Below are 15736 nucleotides of genomic sequence, written 5' to 3'. Positions count from 1 at the left end.
CCACTATCGAAAGTGTACTAACATACTGCATCTCGGCGTGGTACTCCGGTTGTACTGCAGCAGACAAGAGAGCCCTCCAAAGGGTCATCAACACAGCACAAAAAATCACTGGCTGCTCACTGCCCTCCCTGGAATCCATTGCCCGCTCCCGCTACCTTAGCAGGGCCAATAACATCTTAAAAGACTCCTCTCACCCAGGCCACCACCTGTTTACTCTCCTGCCCTCAGGCAGACGGTACAGATCCTTTAGAGCAAGGACCACGCGTCTTAAGAACAGTTTTTTCCCGACAGCCATCAGAACTCTAAATACCGACATGCACTAAACACTAAGCACTTTATTGACTACAAGTCACATACCATCTCAGTCACCTTACACATGTGCATAAACAAAGCTGTATTAATTGATGTATTTATTGATGTACTTTAGTCTATGCCACCGCACTTTGTTCTAGTCTTAATGTATATATATATTTTTTGGGGGGCTGTACCTACTGTTTTTGGATAGTTGTAGTATTGTTATGTTATATGTTGTTGTTGTGTTATATGTTGTCCCTCGTCACACCAACAGGAGAAGCACTCAAAATTTCGTTGTATAAATACAATGACAATAAAGGCTTTTCTATTCTATTCTATAATACAAATACAGAGGCTTTCTACAGTTTACCAACCTACCCTGTTCTAAATAATCACCTTTCAGTTCACACCTCCACCCCACCCCCACCTACCCTCCTGTGTGGAGATTCTGCAGGCTGAGCTATAGCCACGCCCACCGTAGGGCCATCAGATGTGTAAACGGTGCTCATACACATGTGATTCCTTCCCATAATCCCTTGGCAGTCTAGTTTGCATTCCAGAAGGTTCCTGCAGCTGATTGGATGAGCCACCCTTTTAAGGCAGGCACTGGGGTGGTCTGGAAGTGTGTATGTGTAACTCACAGGCAGTACAACTATACTGCAGTTCTTGTTTGCACATCTTCACTATATTAGTCTTGTATTGAAGGAAAGTTCAAGGATTTTCTTTTGCAAAACAGAACAAAAATGCAAGGATCTACTAAACCATCAAAACCGCTGATGTCAGTGAAGGAGGAGATCAAAGAAGAAGAATTTGATGATTTCCTGCAAGAGTATCTCTCTGCAATTCAGAAAGTGGAAGAAAAGACTGGACTGGAACATGACTGTAAGACTGAATCAGAAAATTCCCCAACCTTGGCCTTCATAGAAGAAAAGTCATCACTGATGGAAATTAAAGAGGAAGATGAATCTGATTTAAGAGAATATGATCGTGATGACTCTTCGCCTACAAGTAAGTTGCAGATTATTTTGTATCAAGAGAAACAAACTAACTCTTGTGTCTGTATCTCTGTTTACATTTAGTCTCTAAGTAGACAGTTATCCTATTGAACACGTTTGTCCTAAATTACTTCCACATGAGGTACAATCCTAGCCAATAGCCAATAAAAAAAAAGATATTAAAAACATTTCAACAAATTCTTTGTATAATGAAAATCTTGACAAATATGATAGTTAAAATGAACTGAAAATGACATGTTAATATGAAGCTGCAAGGGCACCCAGAGGGTTTCTGCCTACCGTAGATTTTTTACTATCTGTCTCTAGCTTAGGGAACCATCTTCACATTTGGCCAGCTAGTGTGTGTTGACATTAACTCATATTAATATCTGTGAATATGAACTTGTGTCAATATGAGGCTGCACAGGCACCCAAGGGTTTCTACCTTTTCTACCAATTATAATTAACGAGCTAAATTGGAGAGCCTGCTAGATCAGCTAGATAACTGGTATAATATTTGATATAATAATAATAGATTTTAAAGTATTTCATGCCATTGGAACTCAGACATTTATACTGTTATGAATAGGTTATTTAGAAGTTGATTTAAACCCCCCTGGCTTTCTCTCCGGCTTTACTCAATGAAATGTTAGGTCTGTTGAGAGAATATTGATACCATGGGAAAACCATAATAATGGGATATTATTTGCAGTCTGTTGCATTTAAAACATTTAAAATGCTTACTATCATTTTGTCTTCCAAGTGATATACTAAATTGGCAAATAGCCAGTCAATTCAGAATAGATTGTTTTTAGGGTTAAACTGTGTAGTGTTAATGTAACAAATTGAGAATATCAATGATTGAGAATCGAGGATATGATATTAAAAATATTTTCTAATGTTATAGGAGACGTTCAAAGGATCCATTCTAGAAAAAGGAGTCCAGAGGAAAGAAGAAAGAAAATCATCAGACATCAGCAAGCGAACACAAGGAAGAAACAACATGAGTGTCCCCAATGTTTCAAAACCTTTCCTGCACCTTCCACTCTTGCAATTCATCAACGAACACACACAGGAGAAAAGCCCCATCAGTGTTCTCAGTGTGGGAAAGCCTTTAATCAAAAGGGTGATCTCAAGAAACACCAGAGGACACATACAGGAGAAAAGCCCCATCAGTGTTCTCAGTGTGGAAAGACTTTTTGCCATATTACTAGTCTCAAGAAGCACCAGATGATCCATAGTGGGGAAAAACCATATCAGTGTCCTACATGTGGGAAGAGTTTCAGGAGTAGCGGAGAACTTACCATCCACCAGAGGATCCATAGTGGGGAAAAGCCATATCATTGTTCTCAGTGTGGAAAGGCCTTTACTGACAAGGGTAATCTCAAGAAACACCAGAGAATTCACACTGGGGAAAAGCCATATCATTGCTCTCAGTGTGGAAAGGCCTATAGTCAATTGCCTCATCTCAAGAGACACCAGATGACCCATACTGGAGAAAGGCCATATCAGTGTACTACATGTGGGAAGGATTTTAAGAGTAGGAATGTGCTTACAATCCACCAGCTGACACATACTGGGGAAAGGCCATATCATTGTTCTCTGTGTGGAAAGACTTTTAGTCGAATGGCTCATCTGAAGACACACCTGATGATCCACACTGGAGAAAAGCCATATCAGTGTGCTACATGTGGGAAGGGTTTCAAAAGTAGCAATGAAATTAGGAGTCACCAGATGACACATACCAGGGAAAAGCCACATCAGTGTTCTCAGTGTGGAAAGACTTTTAGTCAAATGGGTCATCTCAAGACACACCTGATGATCCATACTGGAGAAAAGCCATATCATTGTACTACATGTGGGAAGGGTTTCAAAAGTAGCAGTGAACTTAAAATCCACCAGATGACACATACTGGAGAAAAGCCATATCATTGTTCTCAGTGTGAAAAGACGTTTCGTCTAATGGCTCATCTCAAGACACACCAGAGGATCCACACTGGGGAAAAACCACATTAGTGTTCTCAGTGTGGAAAGGCCTTTACTGCAATATCTGATCTCAAGAGACACCAGCAGATCCACACTGGGGAAAAACCACATTAGTGTTCTCAGTGTGGGAAGTGCTTTAATGCCAATGGCAGCCTCAAGACACATCAGAAACTACATACTAGATTAGCTCACATATAACAACCCATCAGCTCATGCATACAGGGGAAAAGCCTTATCAGTGTCTTCACTGTGGAAAGGCCTTAAATAGAATATCTAGTCTCAAGGTAAATCAGAATATACATCCTAAAGGCCTCATCCATGCAGTACACAAAAAAAGTGCAATGTTCATCAGAGGACGCAAGCAGGAGAACAGGCTTATCGGACAAAAACCTTACAAAAATACTCGATATATGCAAAGACTGAAAAAACACATCAGTGTTCTTAGTGGGGAAAGGCCTTTCGCCGAATGTCTACACTCAAGAAGTACCAGAGGATCCATTCATATGATGTGCTGCCATATATATAGATGTATCCATGAATCACTGATGATCAAGCTACTGATGGGGACGTGTGAAATGCTGCCCTGCTAATACATGATGGAGTATCACTTACTGTAATATTTTGGATTTTATGAGTTTTAAACTAAATGTGAAGTACATGATGAAGTATTATTTCTTCATATTTGAAACGTGTGATGTGGTAGAGATTGAAATAAAAATTGAGTACAAAAACGATTTGAGTGTTTTGAGTATATGTGGGGTGGGGGGAGTATATGTCCTCTGGTGTGTTTGTGTGTTTACTATATGTAATCGACAAGCAGCAGTTAGCGCTTGTAAAAAAAAGCAGTGTTTTTGCGAGCACCCGAGATATATGGCCAAAACAGCACCTCATATGAAGATTATCAACCGCTCATAGATGTGTTGAGTGTCAGAGATGGGGAAGAAAGAAAGAGGACATGGGGAGAGAGGAGGGAAGATAGTATTGTCATTGAAAAGGGTAGACACAAAAAAACATGGCTACCTCGAGAAAACATGCCCTCACTGTAGTAATGGGGTGGATGATGAGTTTCTTTTCCTGACCGAATGTAATAACTACATCAGGGAGACCTACTTTTGAAGAACAGAGGTCATTTGCTCTGGGTTTAGAAAAATGTAAAGAGAAGAAAGATGATCATTCCTTGATCACTTTGTTCACATGAATAGGGTTTACTCCTGTTGTAATCTTAAAGTAAGAATTCAAGAAAAATCCAAGCAAACATCTTGAAAGACCACTTGGGAGCAATGACAGTATTGTAAATAGAAATTTCAAACAGTTACTGCAGCTCTGTAAAAGGATACAGTCTCTATGTAGGTACGAGTCTGTTCCTGTGTTTTCAGTGGGAGGTCTGCCAAAATACCCTTTTTAATGATGTTTACTGTATTTATTTCTGTTCTATTATTAATAGTGCAGACATTCTAGCAGGGCAAGATACTCCACTGCCTCCCACAATCAGAGGAAAATAACAAATTAAAAGTGTTCATTGTTAACAGGGCTAAATACCTGGGATAGTGGTGCCAGGATATGACCCTGCGTGTACTTTATCATAACCTATTATTTTAGTTCTGTTTAATTGTGATGTTTTCTTCACCAGTACTGAATCTCTGATGATCAGGTTACTGAGGGGTCTGTATGAAACATAGGCACCCATTTATTGGGTCTTTGGAGTCTATATGGCTTATTTACCTGCAAGTTTATAATTTAATGTATGCTGGTGTATGGGTTTGTGGATAAGAGTCTTCCTGTTTGTTTAGTGGACGTCTATAAAATAAAACAAAGTTCTGTGAATTGACTCATATAAATTGTATTTATTTCTGTTGTATTCTTAATGTAGGGGTGCATAATCACAGGAGTGCAGACATTGTAGTTGAGCAAGATATTCCACTGCCATTCACAGTCATAACAAAAAACAAATAAAAAGTATTCAGAATTGACACACACACAAACACACAAAGCTTTAAAGAAGATTGGATGCTTATATAAAGGTATTATATTGTCATCTGTCCTCATATCAAGTTATAAACTATTAGAAAAAACATAAATACATTCCCACACACATACACATAGGCCTACCTAAATACACACACAAACATACAGTATGAAAAGCTTTGAGGAACAATGAAGGGTTTCTTCAGTTTACCAGCCCACCCCACCTACCACATGACCTTTTAGTTCACACCTCCAACCCACCCCCAACCACCCTGCCTTACCCAATCACCTTTCAGTTCACACATCCAGGAATGGCCCATATACCCTCCTTTGTGTTGTCTCTGCAGGTTGAACCCTGACCAAGCCTCTCCTCTGTCATTCTAATTTGCATTCCAAAAGCTCCTGCAGCTGATTGGTTAGCTTGAATCCAGGAAGCTAATGGGTCAGACAGAAGAAGCACTATATTAACACCACATAGGGGAGTCTGACCCCACCATCGTATGGTAGAGACTGGGATGCTCTGGGTGGATACTGAACTCACCAAGGTAAGGTAGACACTGGGATGCTTTGTATGGATACTGATCTCACCTTTGTAAGATAGGAACTGGGATGCTCTGGATGGATACTGAACTCACCGTTGTAAGGTAGACACTGGGATGTTCTGGATGGATACTGCATGTGTGTAATTTAGTTTTGTTAGGTAGACACTGGGATGCTCTGGATAGATACTGTATGTGTGTAATTCAACAACAATACAACTATACTGTAGTTCTTAATTTAACTATATTATCCTTGAATTAAAGAAATATCAGAGTGGATTTCCTTTGCAAAACAGAACTGAACTGATTGTTACTGGGATGCTCTGTTTGTAATTCTACAGAAGCGTACTTTAGGAGTGTAAATCTCCAACAGTACAACTACACTGTAGTTCTTTGCTTGCACATTTCACTATATTAGTTTTACATTGAATGAAGGTTTGACTTGATTATCTTTGAGAAACAGAACTGAAGTCTGAAATGTCAGGATCTACTGAAACACCACAACTGCTCATGTCAGTGAAGGAGGAGATCAAGGAAGAAGAATTTGATGATTTGTCTGCAATTCCGAAAGTGGAAGAAAAGCCTGGACTGAAACCTGACTGTAAGACTGAAATATACACATCACCAGCCTTGACCCACAAAGAAGAAGAGTATTCACTATTGGAAATTAAACAGGAGGAAACATTCTCTGATTTGAGAGAATATGGTCACCATGACTCTACTCCTACAGGTAAGTTCCTCATTAGTTTGTATCATGCAACATTTAAACAATATGACAGTTAAAATGAATTGAATATGACATCATGTTAATATGAAGCTGCAAGGGAACTTATAGGGGTTCTGCCTATAGTAGCTTTTTAACTATTTGTCTCTAGCATAAGGAAACATCTGGTTGCTGCTAGCGTGTGTTATTAACTGTGAATGTGAACTCTTGTCGATATGAAGCTGCACAGGCACCCCAAGGGTTTCTACCTTTTCCATCAATTATAATTTTATGAGTTAAACTGAAGAGACTATAGCTTCAGCTTAATAACTGAAATAATATTTAATATAATAATGATAATAATAATAATCGATTTGATAAAATGACATTCCATTGGAAATCAGCCATTTATATGGTTTAAGGTTAGTTAAACGTTGAACCCCCCGGGCTTTATCCTGTGCTTTACTCAACGAAACATGAGACCTATTAAGAGAATAGATACCATGGGAATACCTTAATGTAGGGATATAACTTGCAATCCGTTACATTTCAAACATTTAAAATGTGGGCCTTCATTTTGTGTCCAGATCTCTAACTCATGTGCCTGAATCTCTGCTTACATTTACAGTGCAGTCTTTGGGTGTTCACTTTAAGCCTAAGGGTCTTCCAAGTGATATACTATTCTAGCAAATAGCCAGTCAATCAAAAATACATTGTTTTCAGTGTTTTAGTGCTAATCTAACAAATAGAGAGAGAAGATATTATTAAAAATATATTTTTTTATGTTATAGGTGACCTTCAAAGGATCCATTCAGGCAAAGGGAGTACAGAGGAAAGAAGAAAGAAAATCATCAGACATCAGCAATTGAACCCAAAGAAGAAAAAACATGAATGCTCCCAGTGTTGCAAAACCTTTGCTGCACCTTCCACTCTTGCAATTCATCAAAGAACACACACAGGAGAAAAGCCCCATCAATGTTCTCAGTGTGGAAAAGCCTTTATTCGAACGAGTGATCTCAAGATACACCAGAGGATCCACACAGGAGAAAAGCCCCATCAGTGTTCTCAGTGTGGAAAGGCCTTTACTATAATGGGTCAACTCAAGAGACACCAGAGGATCCACACTGGGGAAAAGCCACATCAATGTTCTCAGTGTGGAAAGACTTTTAGTCAGATGTCTTCTCTCCAGAGACACCAGAGGATCCATACTGGGGAAAAGCCATATCTGTGTACTACATGTGGGAAGGGTTCCAAAAGTAGCAGTGAACTCACCATCCACCAGATGACACATACTGGGGAAAAACCACATCAGTGTTCTCAGTGTGGAAAGACTTTTAGTCAAATGTGTAATCTCAAGACACACCAGAGAACCCATCACAGGGAATAGCCAAATGAATGTAATATAGGTGGGAAGGGATTCAGATGGAGCTCAGATATCACGGTCCATTAGGTCACACATCAGTTCCAGTTCCGTACGATTCCGTAAAATCAGCAATTTACTGCATTAATCCCTGATATTGCAACTTTAATTGTTTACTGTGTTTTTAATTGCAGAGAAGTAACACCTTGATATTAAACTGCAATTTATTGCTGCTTCTTTTGGCATCCTAATGGTCAATAGACACCAGGGAATCCATACTGGGGAAAAGCTACATCATTGTTCTCAGTGTGGAAAGACTTTTAGTCAGATGTCTTCTCTCAAGACACACCAGATGATCCATACTGGAGAAAAGCCATATCAGTGTACTACATGTGGGAAGGGGTTCAGGAGTAGCAGTGCACTTACAATCCACCAGATGACACATACTGGAGAAAAGCCACATCAGTGTTCTCATTGTGAAAAGGCCTTTACTGCAATGGGTAGTCTCATCAGACACCAGAGGATCCATACTGGGGACAAAAAAAAAGTTAAAAAAAAAAAACCATTAATTGCAATGTGTTTTATATATTTACAATACTTGATTTTTTGTGAATGGCTTTAACTTACACATAGTATGCACACTACTTTAATCATGGGATACTATTATTGTTAAATTTGAAAGAGAGAAAGGGTCTGCCATCATATTTTCTGCCACTTCTTCGTGTACCATTCGTTTAGTGTAAAAGGTGTGAAGGATTGACAACTGCATTGAAGTTAACTTGATTTTAGAAATTTGATTGATATCCACAAGATCGGTTGATATATGCCTATCTCATTTAAATTTAATTATCTTCTGACATATTATGTAATTAACGTGATATTAAACGTATTGTTATGTCCATGTAAAATATGTCTGTGTCCATCTGCATTCAGCCATTCATCTTGCTTGGAGATAGTATGTCAAAATAAATATCTGTTCCAAACTTCAGTCTTATTGGAGTGTTATTTGAGTGAGTAGGAAGTAAGGCCAGGAATAGTGAACACATAGTGAATAATCCTGTTTTCCATTCTGTGTTTTTTTTTTAATGTAAAATAATTCAAAGTTTACTCACATCTTTTATCCTTGGGGTCAATTTGACCCCTGCAATTTAAACCTTCCAAAAAATGTTTACAGGACATTGAAAACATATCATCGTGTTCATTTTGTGTTTACCCAGTGGTCCCCGTTAAATGAGGAAAAGTCAATAAATATGAAGCAAAACAAAATATGTCAATTTAGAGACGTTAAACATTGAATCGGGTCAAATTGAATATACATACACATCAAACATAATGGGAGGGATGAGATACATGTCAATGCATCAGAATGTCATGAGATGCAATTTTTTTCCCCTTCATATATGGGCTTAAATAAAAAAAAAAGGATTATAATACAAAACAGAATTCAAATCTAAGGATTTTACTGAACCATCATAACTGCTGATGTCAGCAAAAGAAGGTGATCAAAGAAGAAGAATTTGATGATTTCCTGCAAGAGTATCTGTTTGCTATTCAGAGAATGAACGAAAAGCCTGGACTGAAACATGACTGTAAGACTGAAACATTATTTTGTATCATGAAAACCCTTAAAAAACTTCTGTTTTGTTCATGCATTAATCCAAGATCAAAGACATTGTTGTAAAAACTCTCAGGCAATATGGGTATGAGACTGCAGCTTTATTCACGGAACTGGGGAACATTCCAAGCACCACAAGGTTCAAGGGTCAAGGTTCAAGGTTCAAGGGTCAAGGGTCAAGGGTCAAGCAACAAATCCAAAGCTCTGTGGGGCAAAACCCCTTCTTATCACAAACTCAACTCATGTCACACACACAGTCTCAAAACCCCTTCTTATCACAAACTCAACTCATGTCACACACACAGTCCCAAAACCCCTTCTTATCACAAACTCAACTCATGTCACACACACAGTCCCATTATTTCAACATAAGACATGTGACTAACAGACATGACCAAACTAGTTTTGGCTGGTTTCTATCAAGAATGGGAAAAAGTTATGACTTCAGGGGGGGGGTCACAATACACTATATACATCATTCAGTCTTCCAATCACATGCTCCATCCCATAGTGTGTTTCATGAGACCTGCATGTGTATTGTCTCTGTAGATAAACATCTGTTCCTGTGTGTTTTTTGGTGGTATATTGAAAGGTAAAGCAGAATGAAGATTTTCTAATTCATATGAATAGCATGCATTTCAGCTGTATTCTTACAGTCAGGTACATATTCATATACTTGTGAAACGCTGTCCTTCTAGCTGAGATGGAAACTCCATTGACACCCACAGTCAAAACAACAACACATGAAAGCTCAGATAATAGGATTGTTCTCTGTCCTTACCCAACCCCTACCCTCTCCTACTCCATCACCTTTCAGTTCACATCTCCACCCCACCCCCACCTACCCTCCTGTGTGGAGTTTATTCAGGCTGAGCTATGGCCACGCCCACCTGAGGACCGTCAGACGTGGAAGTTTAATCATTTGGCTTGCTAGTTTGCATTTCCAACAAGCTCCTCCAGCTCATTTGGTTAGATTTGGAATCCAGGAAGTTTATGGCATTATATTACAGTTTTTCTCGATTGCTTTGGCACATTTTTCCAATCAATGTTTACTTTTTCAAAACAGCTCACACACAGCCCATAACAGAAGATGAAATAACCAAAACACTATTTGATGTTTGCAGAATGACACCACCTTCTCAAAACTTATCACACACCCATGAAAACCAAACATTTCCATCAAAACCTACAATTTGTGCTCAATTGAAAATGTATGTTTTCTCATTTATTTAACAATGGATAACAAAATTCAAACTACAGCTATCAATATCAACCTCTCAATCCATCACTTCAACTTTTGTGCAACACCCTCACAGCATTGACTATTTTACCACTGACAACATACTACAATTTGGGTTTTGTACTGAGCACTCTTGACAATATACTGTCAGAAAGTATTTGAAATCTGATAATTTGTATACATAAAATATTGTAGTTTTGTTTTTGTATTGCTAAATACTGTAAAAGATATTCTAAACAAGGACCTGACAACATCATTGATTTTACATTTGTTCAACTGTGTACAAAATGGCAATGGCAAAATAGCAAAATTCTGACACAAAAATATTTATTGCAGTCATTTTTTCACATTAGATTGGATACTGTAAGAAGTCAAATGACAGGTTTCAATATACAGTAAAAAGGTCAAATCTGTTCTGCAGTGAACAGTCTCCCCCTGCCACCAGTGTGGGCCAGTGTGTACCTCAGCAAGGACGAGGACAAGGAAGAGGCCATAGTAGAAATAGAGGGGCCCCTGTGTGGCATTCATGTAAGATGCTCTAATGAAATTAGGGCAACAGTCATTGATCACGTAGTCAATCATGACCTCTCCATGAGAGAGGCTAGCCAAAGGGTTCAGCCAAACCTGAGCCGTCATACTGTGGCATCAATTGTTTGTACGTTCGGCAATGACAATGACACTTTGCTGGCCTTTACAGTCAATTTACTGTACTGTGTTTCATTATATTTGCACTCTTGGCAACAACAGCCATTTTTACACTTTTGTAAAGTGTGTTGCCACAATACATTGTAGCACTGTAGTTTCACTAAAGTAATTTACAACATATACGGTAGAATTCTGATTACTGTATATTTACAGTATTTACAGCCTATTGCACTATTTTTGGTGGCGGCCTCCTCGATCCATGCTTGGTATCAAAATCAACCTATTGACCTCTTTTAGAGTTCACACAGGGTCTGACAATATTTAGAATATAGAGAGCAGTTTCAGTAGGCTGCTACTAAGTGTCTGCAATGTGTTATTCAATAAGGTTTTGTGTCTTTCTCTGAAAAGTGTGTTAACTGTTTTGAAAAGTGTGTTAAAACTCAAAGAAATTTGTGTGAAAGCAATGAGAAATATTTAACCCATTCGCCAGAGAAGACTCTTGCTGTGCAAAGAAGATGTGAGCATTAGATTAAGTTGACCCATGATTCGCTAAATGTGTGTAAGCAATCGAGAAAAACTGTAACAGCACAGAGTGGAGTCAGATTACTGATCTCACATTTGTAAGGTGGCACTAGCTGGGTATCTTCAGTTGAGTGAGACATCGTTCGATCGTTAGCCGTTTTCATTTATGTTGTATTCTTAATGTAGGGTGCCTAATCACAGGAGTCCAGACATTGTAGTTGAGCAAGATATCCCACTGCCATTCACAGTCAAAACAAATAAAATGTCTTCTGAATTGAGACACAAAAACACACAACGCTTTAAAGAAGATTGGAGGCTTATATGCAGGTCTAATTCTCTTTTTTATCCTCTGTCCTCATATCAAGTTATAAAATATTATAAAATATACATGAATGTACACAAATGTCTTCATAAATACACACACAAACATACAGTTTGAAAAGCTTTGAGGAACAATGGAGGGTTTCTTCAGTTTACCAGCGCACCCCACCTACCACATGACCTTTTAGTTCACACATCCAACCCACCCCCACATAACCTGCCCTACCCAATCACCTTTCAGTTCATCCAGGAGTGGCCCATCTACCCTCCTTTGTGTTGTCTCTGCAGGTTGAACCCTGACCACTTCCACCTGAGGATCATCAGACGTGAATAATGCACATGGAATTCCTTCCCATACTCCTTCCCTAAAACCCCCTGGCTTTATCGTGTGCTTTCCTCCATTAAATGTGAGACCTATTGAGAGAATAGAGATACCATGGGAATACCTTAATGATGGGATTTAATTTGCAGTCTGTTACATTGAAGACCTTTAAAATGTCTGCTGTCATTTTGTTTCCAGATCTCTAACTCATGTGCCTGAATCTCTGCTTATATTTACAGTGCACAGTCTCTAGGTGTTCATTTTTAGCCTCAGGGACCTCCCAGTCATATACTATTCTAGCAAATAGCCAGTCAATCAATGATACATTGTTTTTAGTGTTGTAGTTCTAATGTAACAAATAGAGGAGAGAGAGGATATTACAGTTTTTTTACGACTGGATAAACACTAAAATCAAAAGTATTACACAATTATCAAAACCTTCACTCAAGGAGCAAAACAACGGCTCAGATTTGCACCACTATAAGCACATGTCAACATCACACTTTTTGCGAAACAATACACACAAGTGATTTGCAAAACACTAAACACACTTTTATGCTTCAGACACAGACGTATATCAAGATGTCACTTCCTTGCAATTCCAAAGCACTGCAAGTCAAATTACCACACTTTGTGGCAATTAGTTGAACACAGCCATCAAGTGTTATGCAGTTATGAAAACTGAGACAAGTTTAGTTGTTTTTGTTTTTGATCAGTCTGCAGCATTGGTATTGTGTAGTGTTTGGTGAATTTATTGAATATTTGCACTTTCTCTGTGTACTTCACTTACACTACTCTAATCACTGAGAAGTAGAATTGCTAAAAGTGTTTTAGGTTTATAACAGCAGTGTGCAACGTGTGTGTTTCATATGGTAACAAAATATGGTTTTGTTAAATTAGTGTATAGTTTTTACAAGAGTGTTTCATTTTGCAATGGATCTGAGGTGTTTTGCTCATTGGGTGTGTGGTTGTGCTAATTCTGTGAGTGAAATGAAAAACAAAACAAAGCAGTCAAAATTGTGTTTAAGCAATCGAGAAAAACTGTATTTAAAAAATATTCTCAAATGTTTACATTTAGTTTGTTTGCTTTAAGTTGTGCTTTACTCAAACAAATTGACAGATTTTGGGGAATTACCCAAAATAAAACAAGAACCATCATGAAATACATCTTTTTATTTCACATTAATAGTGTTTATTTTTGTTGTATTCTTAAAGTTAGGTACACAATGAAAAGGCCCTTAATACATAGAAAATAATATATTTTTAAATCACATTAATAGTGTTTATTTCTGTTGTATTCTTAAAGTAAGGTACACAATGAAAAGGCTCTTAAATTGTACTTCAGCTGAGCACTCCACTGCCACCCTCAGTCAGAACATGAACAAATAAAAAGCATTCAGAGTGAACTGGGGTAAATGTCTGGCATTCTGGTGCACATAATAATGCCCTCTCTGTACTTCAAACAATAATAAAGTTTCTTATGTCACCTGGTTCCTATTTAACTCAGTTGTGTGGGTTTTTAAAGTGAGGCTTCACACTGGTATGTAGGTCTGATATTACCCTTATATCATCATTATAACAATCACAGCACATCAAATCAACCCTTCCCCCCACATTTGACTCGCATCAGTTTGCTTACAGAGCAAACAGGTCCACGGAAGATGCCATCGACGTAGCCCTCCACACCGCACTGAGCCACCTGGAACTCCGTGGAACCTATATAAGAATGCTCTTCATTGACTACAGCTCAGCTTTTAACACTATCATCCCTGACATACTAGTCAGCAAACTAACTGCACTAGGCCTCTCCCCCTCCATCTGCACCTGGATAAAGGACTTCCTCTCAAACCGCCCACAAACTGTAAAACTTGGTCCCCACCTTTCCTCCACCATCACTCTAAGCACTGGCTCTCCACAAGGCTGTGTGCTGAGCCCACAACTGTACTCCTTGTACACCCATGACTGTACTCCAACCCATCCCACCAACACCATCATTAAATTTGCTGACGACACCACCGTGATCGGGCTCATATCAGAAGATGACGAATCAGCGTACAGGGATGAAGTACAGAAACTGACAGTGTGGTGCTCAGACAACAATCTGTCACTGAACACCACAAAAACGAAAGAATTAATTCTGGACTACAGAAGGCAAAGTGCAGTTCCGGCCCCACTCTACATCAACGAGGACTGTGTGGAGAAGGTCCACACCTTCAAATTCCTAGGAGCCAATTTATCAGATGACCTCTCATGGTCTGTCAACACCTCAGAGACAGTAAAAAAGGCACAGCAGCGACTACACTTCCTGAGAGTACTCAGGAAAAACAACCTGGAGTGTAAACTGATGGTGGCCTTCTACCGCACCACTATCGAAAGTGTACTAACCTACTGCATCTCGGCGTGGTACTCCGGTTGTACTGCAGCAGACAAGAGAGCCCTCCAAAGGGTCATCAACACAGCACAAAAAATCACTGGCTGCTCACTGCCCTCCCTGGAATCCATTGCCCGCTCCCGCTACCTTAGCAGGGCCAATAACATCTTAAAAGACTCCTCTCACCCAGGCCACCACCTGTTTACTCTCCTGCCCTCAGGCAGACGGTACAGATCCTTTAGAGCAAGGACCACGCGTCTTAAGAACAGTTTTTTTCCCGACAGCCATCAGAACTCTAAATACCGACATGCACTAAACACTAAGCACTTTATTGACTACAAGTCACATACCATCTCAGTCACCTTACACATGTGCATAAACAAAGCTGTATTAATTGATGTATTTATTGATGTACTTTAGTCTATGCCACCGCACTTTGTTCTACTCTTAATGTATATATATATTTTTGGGGGGCTGTTCCTACTGTTTTTGGATAGTTGTAGTATTGTTATGTTATATGTTGTTGTTGTGTTATATGTTGTCCCTCGTCACACCAACAGGAGAAGCACTCAAAATTTCGTTGTATAAATACAATGACAATAAAGGCTTTTCTATTCTATTCTATAATACAAATACAGAGGCTTTCTACAGTTTACCAACCTACCCTGTTCTAAATAATCACCTTTCAGTTCACACCTCCACCCCACCCCCAACTACCCTCCTGTGTGGAGATTCTGCAGGCTGAGCTATAGTCACGCCCACCTTAGGGCCATCAGATGTGTAAACGGTGCTCATACACATGTGATTCCTTCCCATAATCCCTTGGCAGTCTAGTTTGCATTCCAGAAGGTTCCTGCA

General features: G+C 39.1%; 1 protein-coding gene across 1 annotated transcript in view; it reads left to right on the top strand.

Annotated features, from left to right (window-relative positions):
* The first annotated feature begins 1235 nt into the window (after nt 1-1235).
* The window catches only part of LOC105905944 (zinc finger protein OZF-like), a 138920-nt gene continuing 124419 nt past the window's right edge, over nt 1236-15736 (top strand). The window contains 2 exon segments of the mRNA XM_042703827.1: nt 1236-1302; nt 6351-6509. Coding sequence (XP_042559761.1) covers nt 1236-1302; nt 6351-6509 — 226 coding nt within the window.

The sequence above is a fragment of the Clupea harengus genome, chromosome 26, assembly GCF_900700415.2.
Source record: "Clupea harengus chromosome 26, Ch_v2.0.2, whole genome shotgun sequence".
Classification (NCBI taxonomy): domain Eukaryota; kingdom Metazoa; phylum Chordata; class Actinopteri; order Clupeiformes; family Clupeidae; genus Clupea; species Clupea harengus.
Note: the sequence above shows the minus strand (reverse complement) of the source record. Positions and strands in the feature narration are given on the sequence as shown.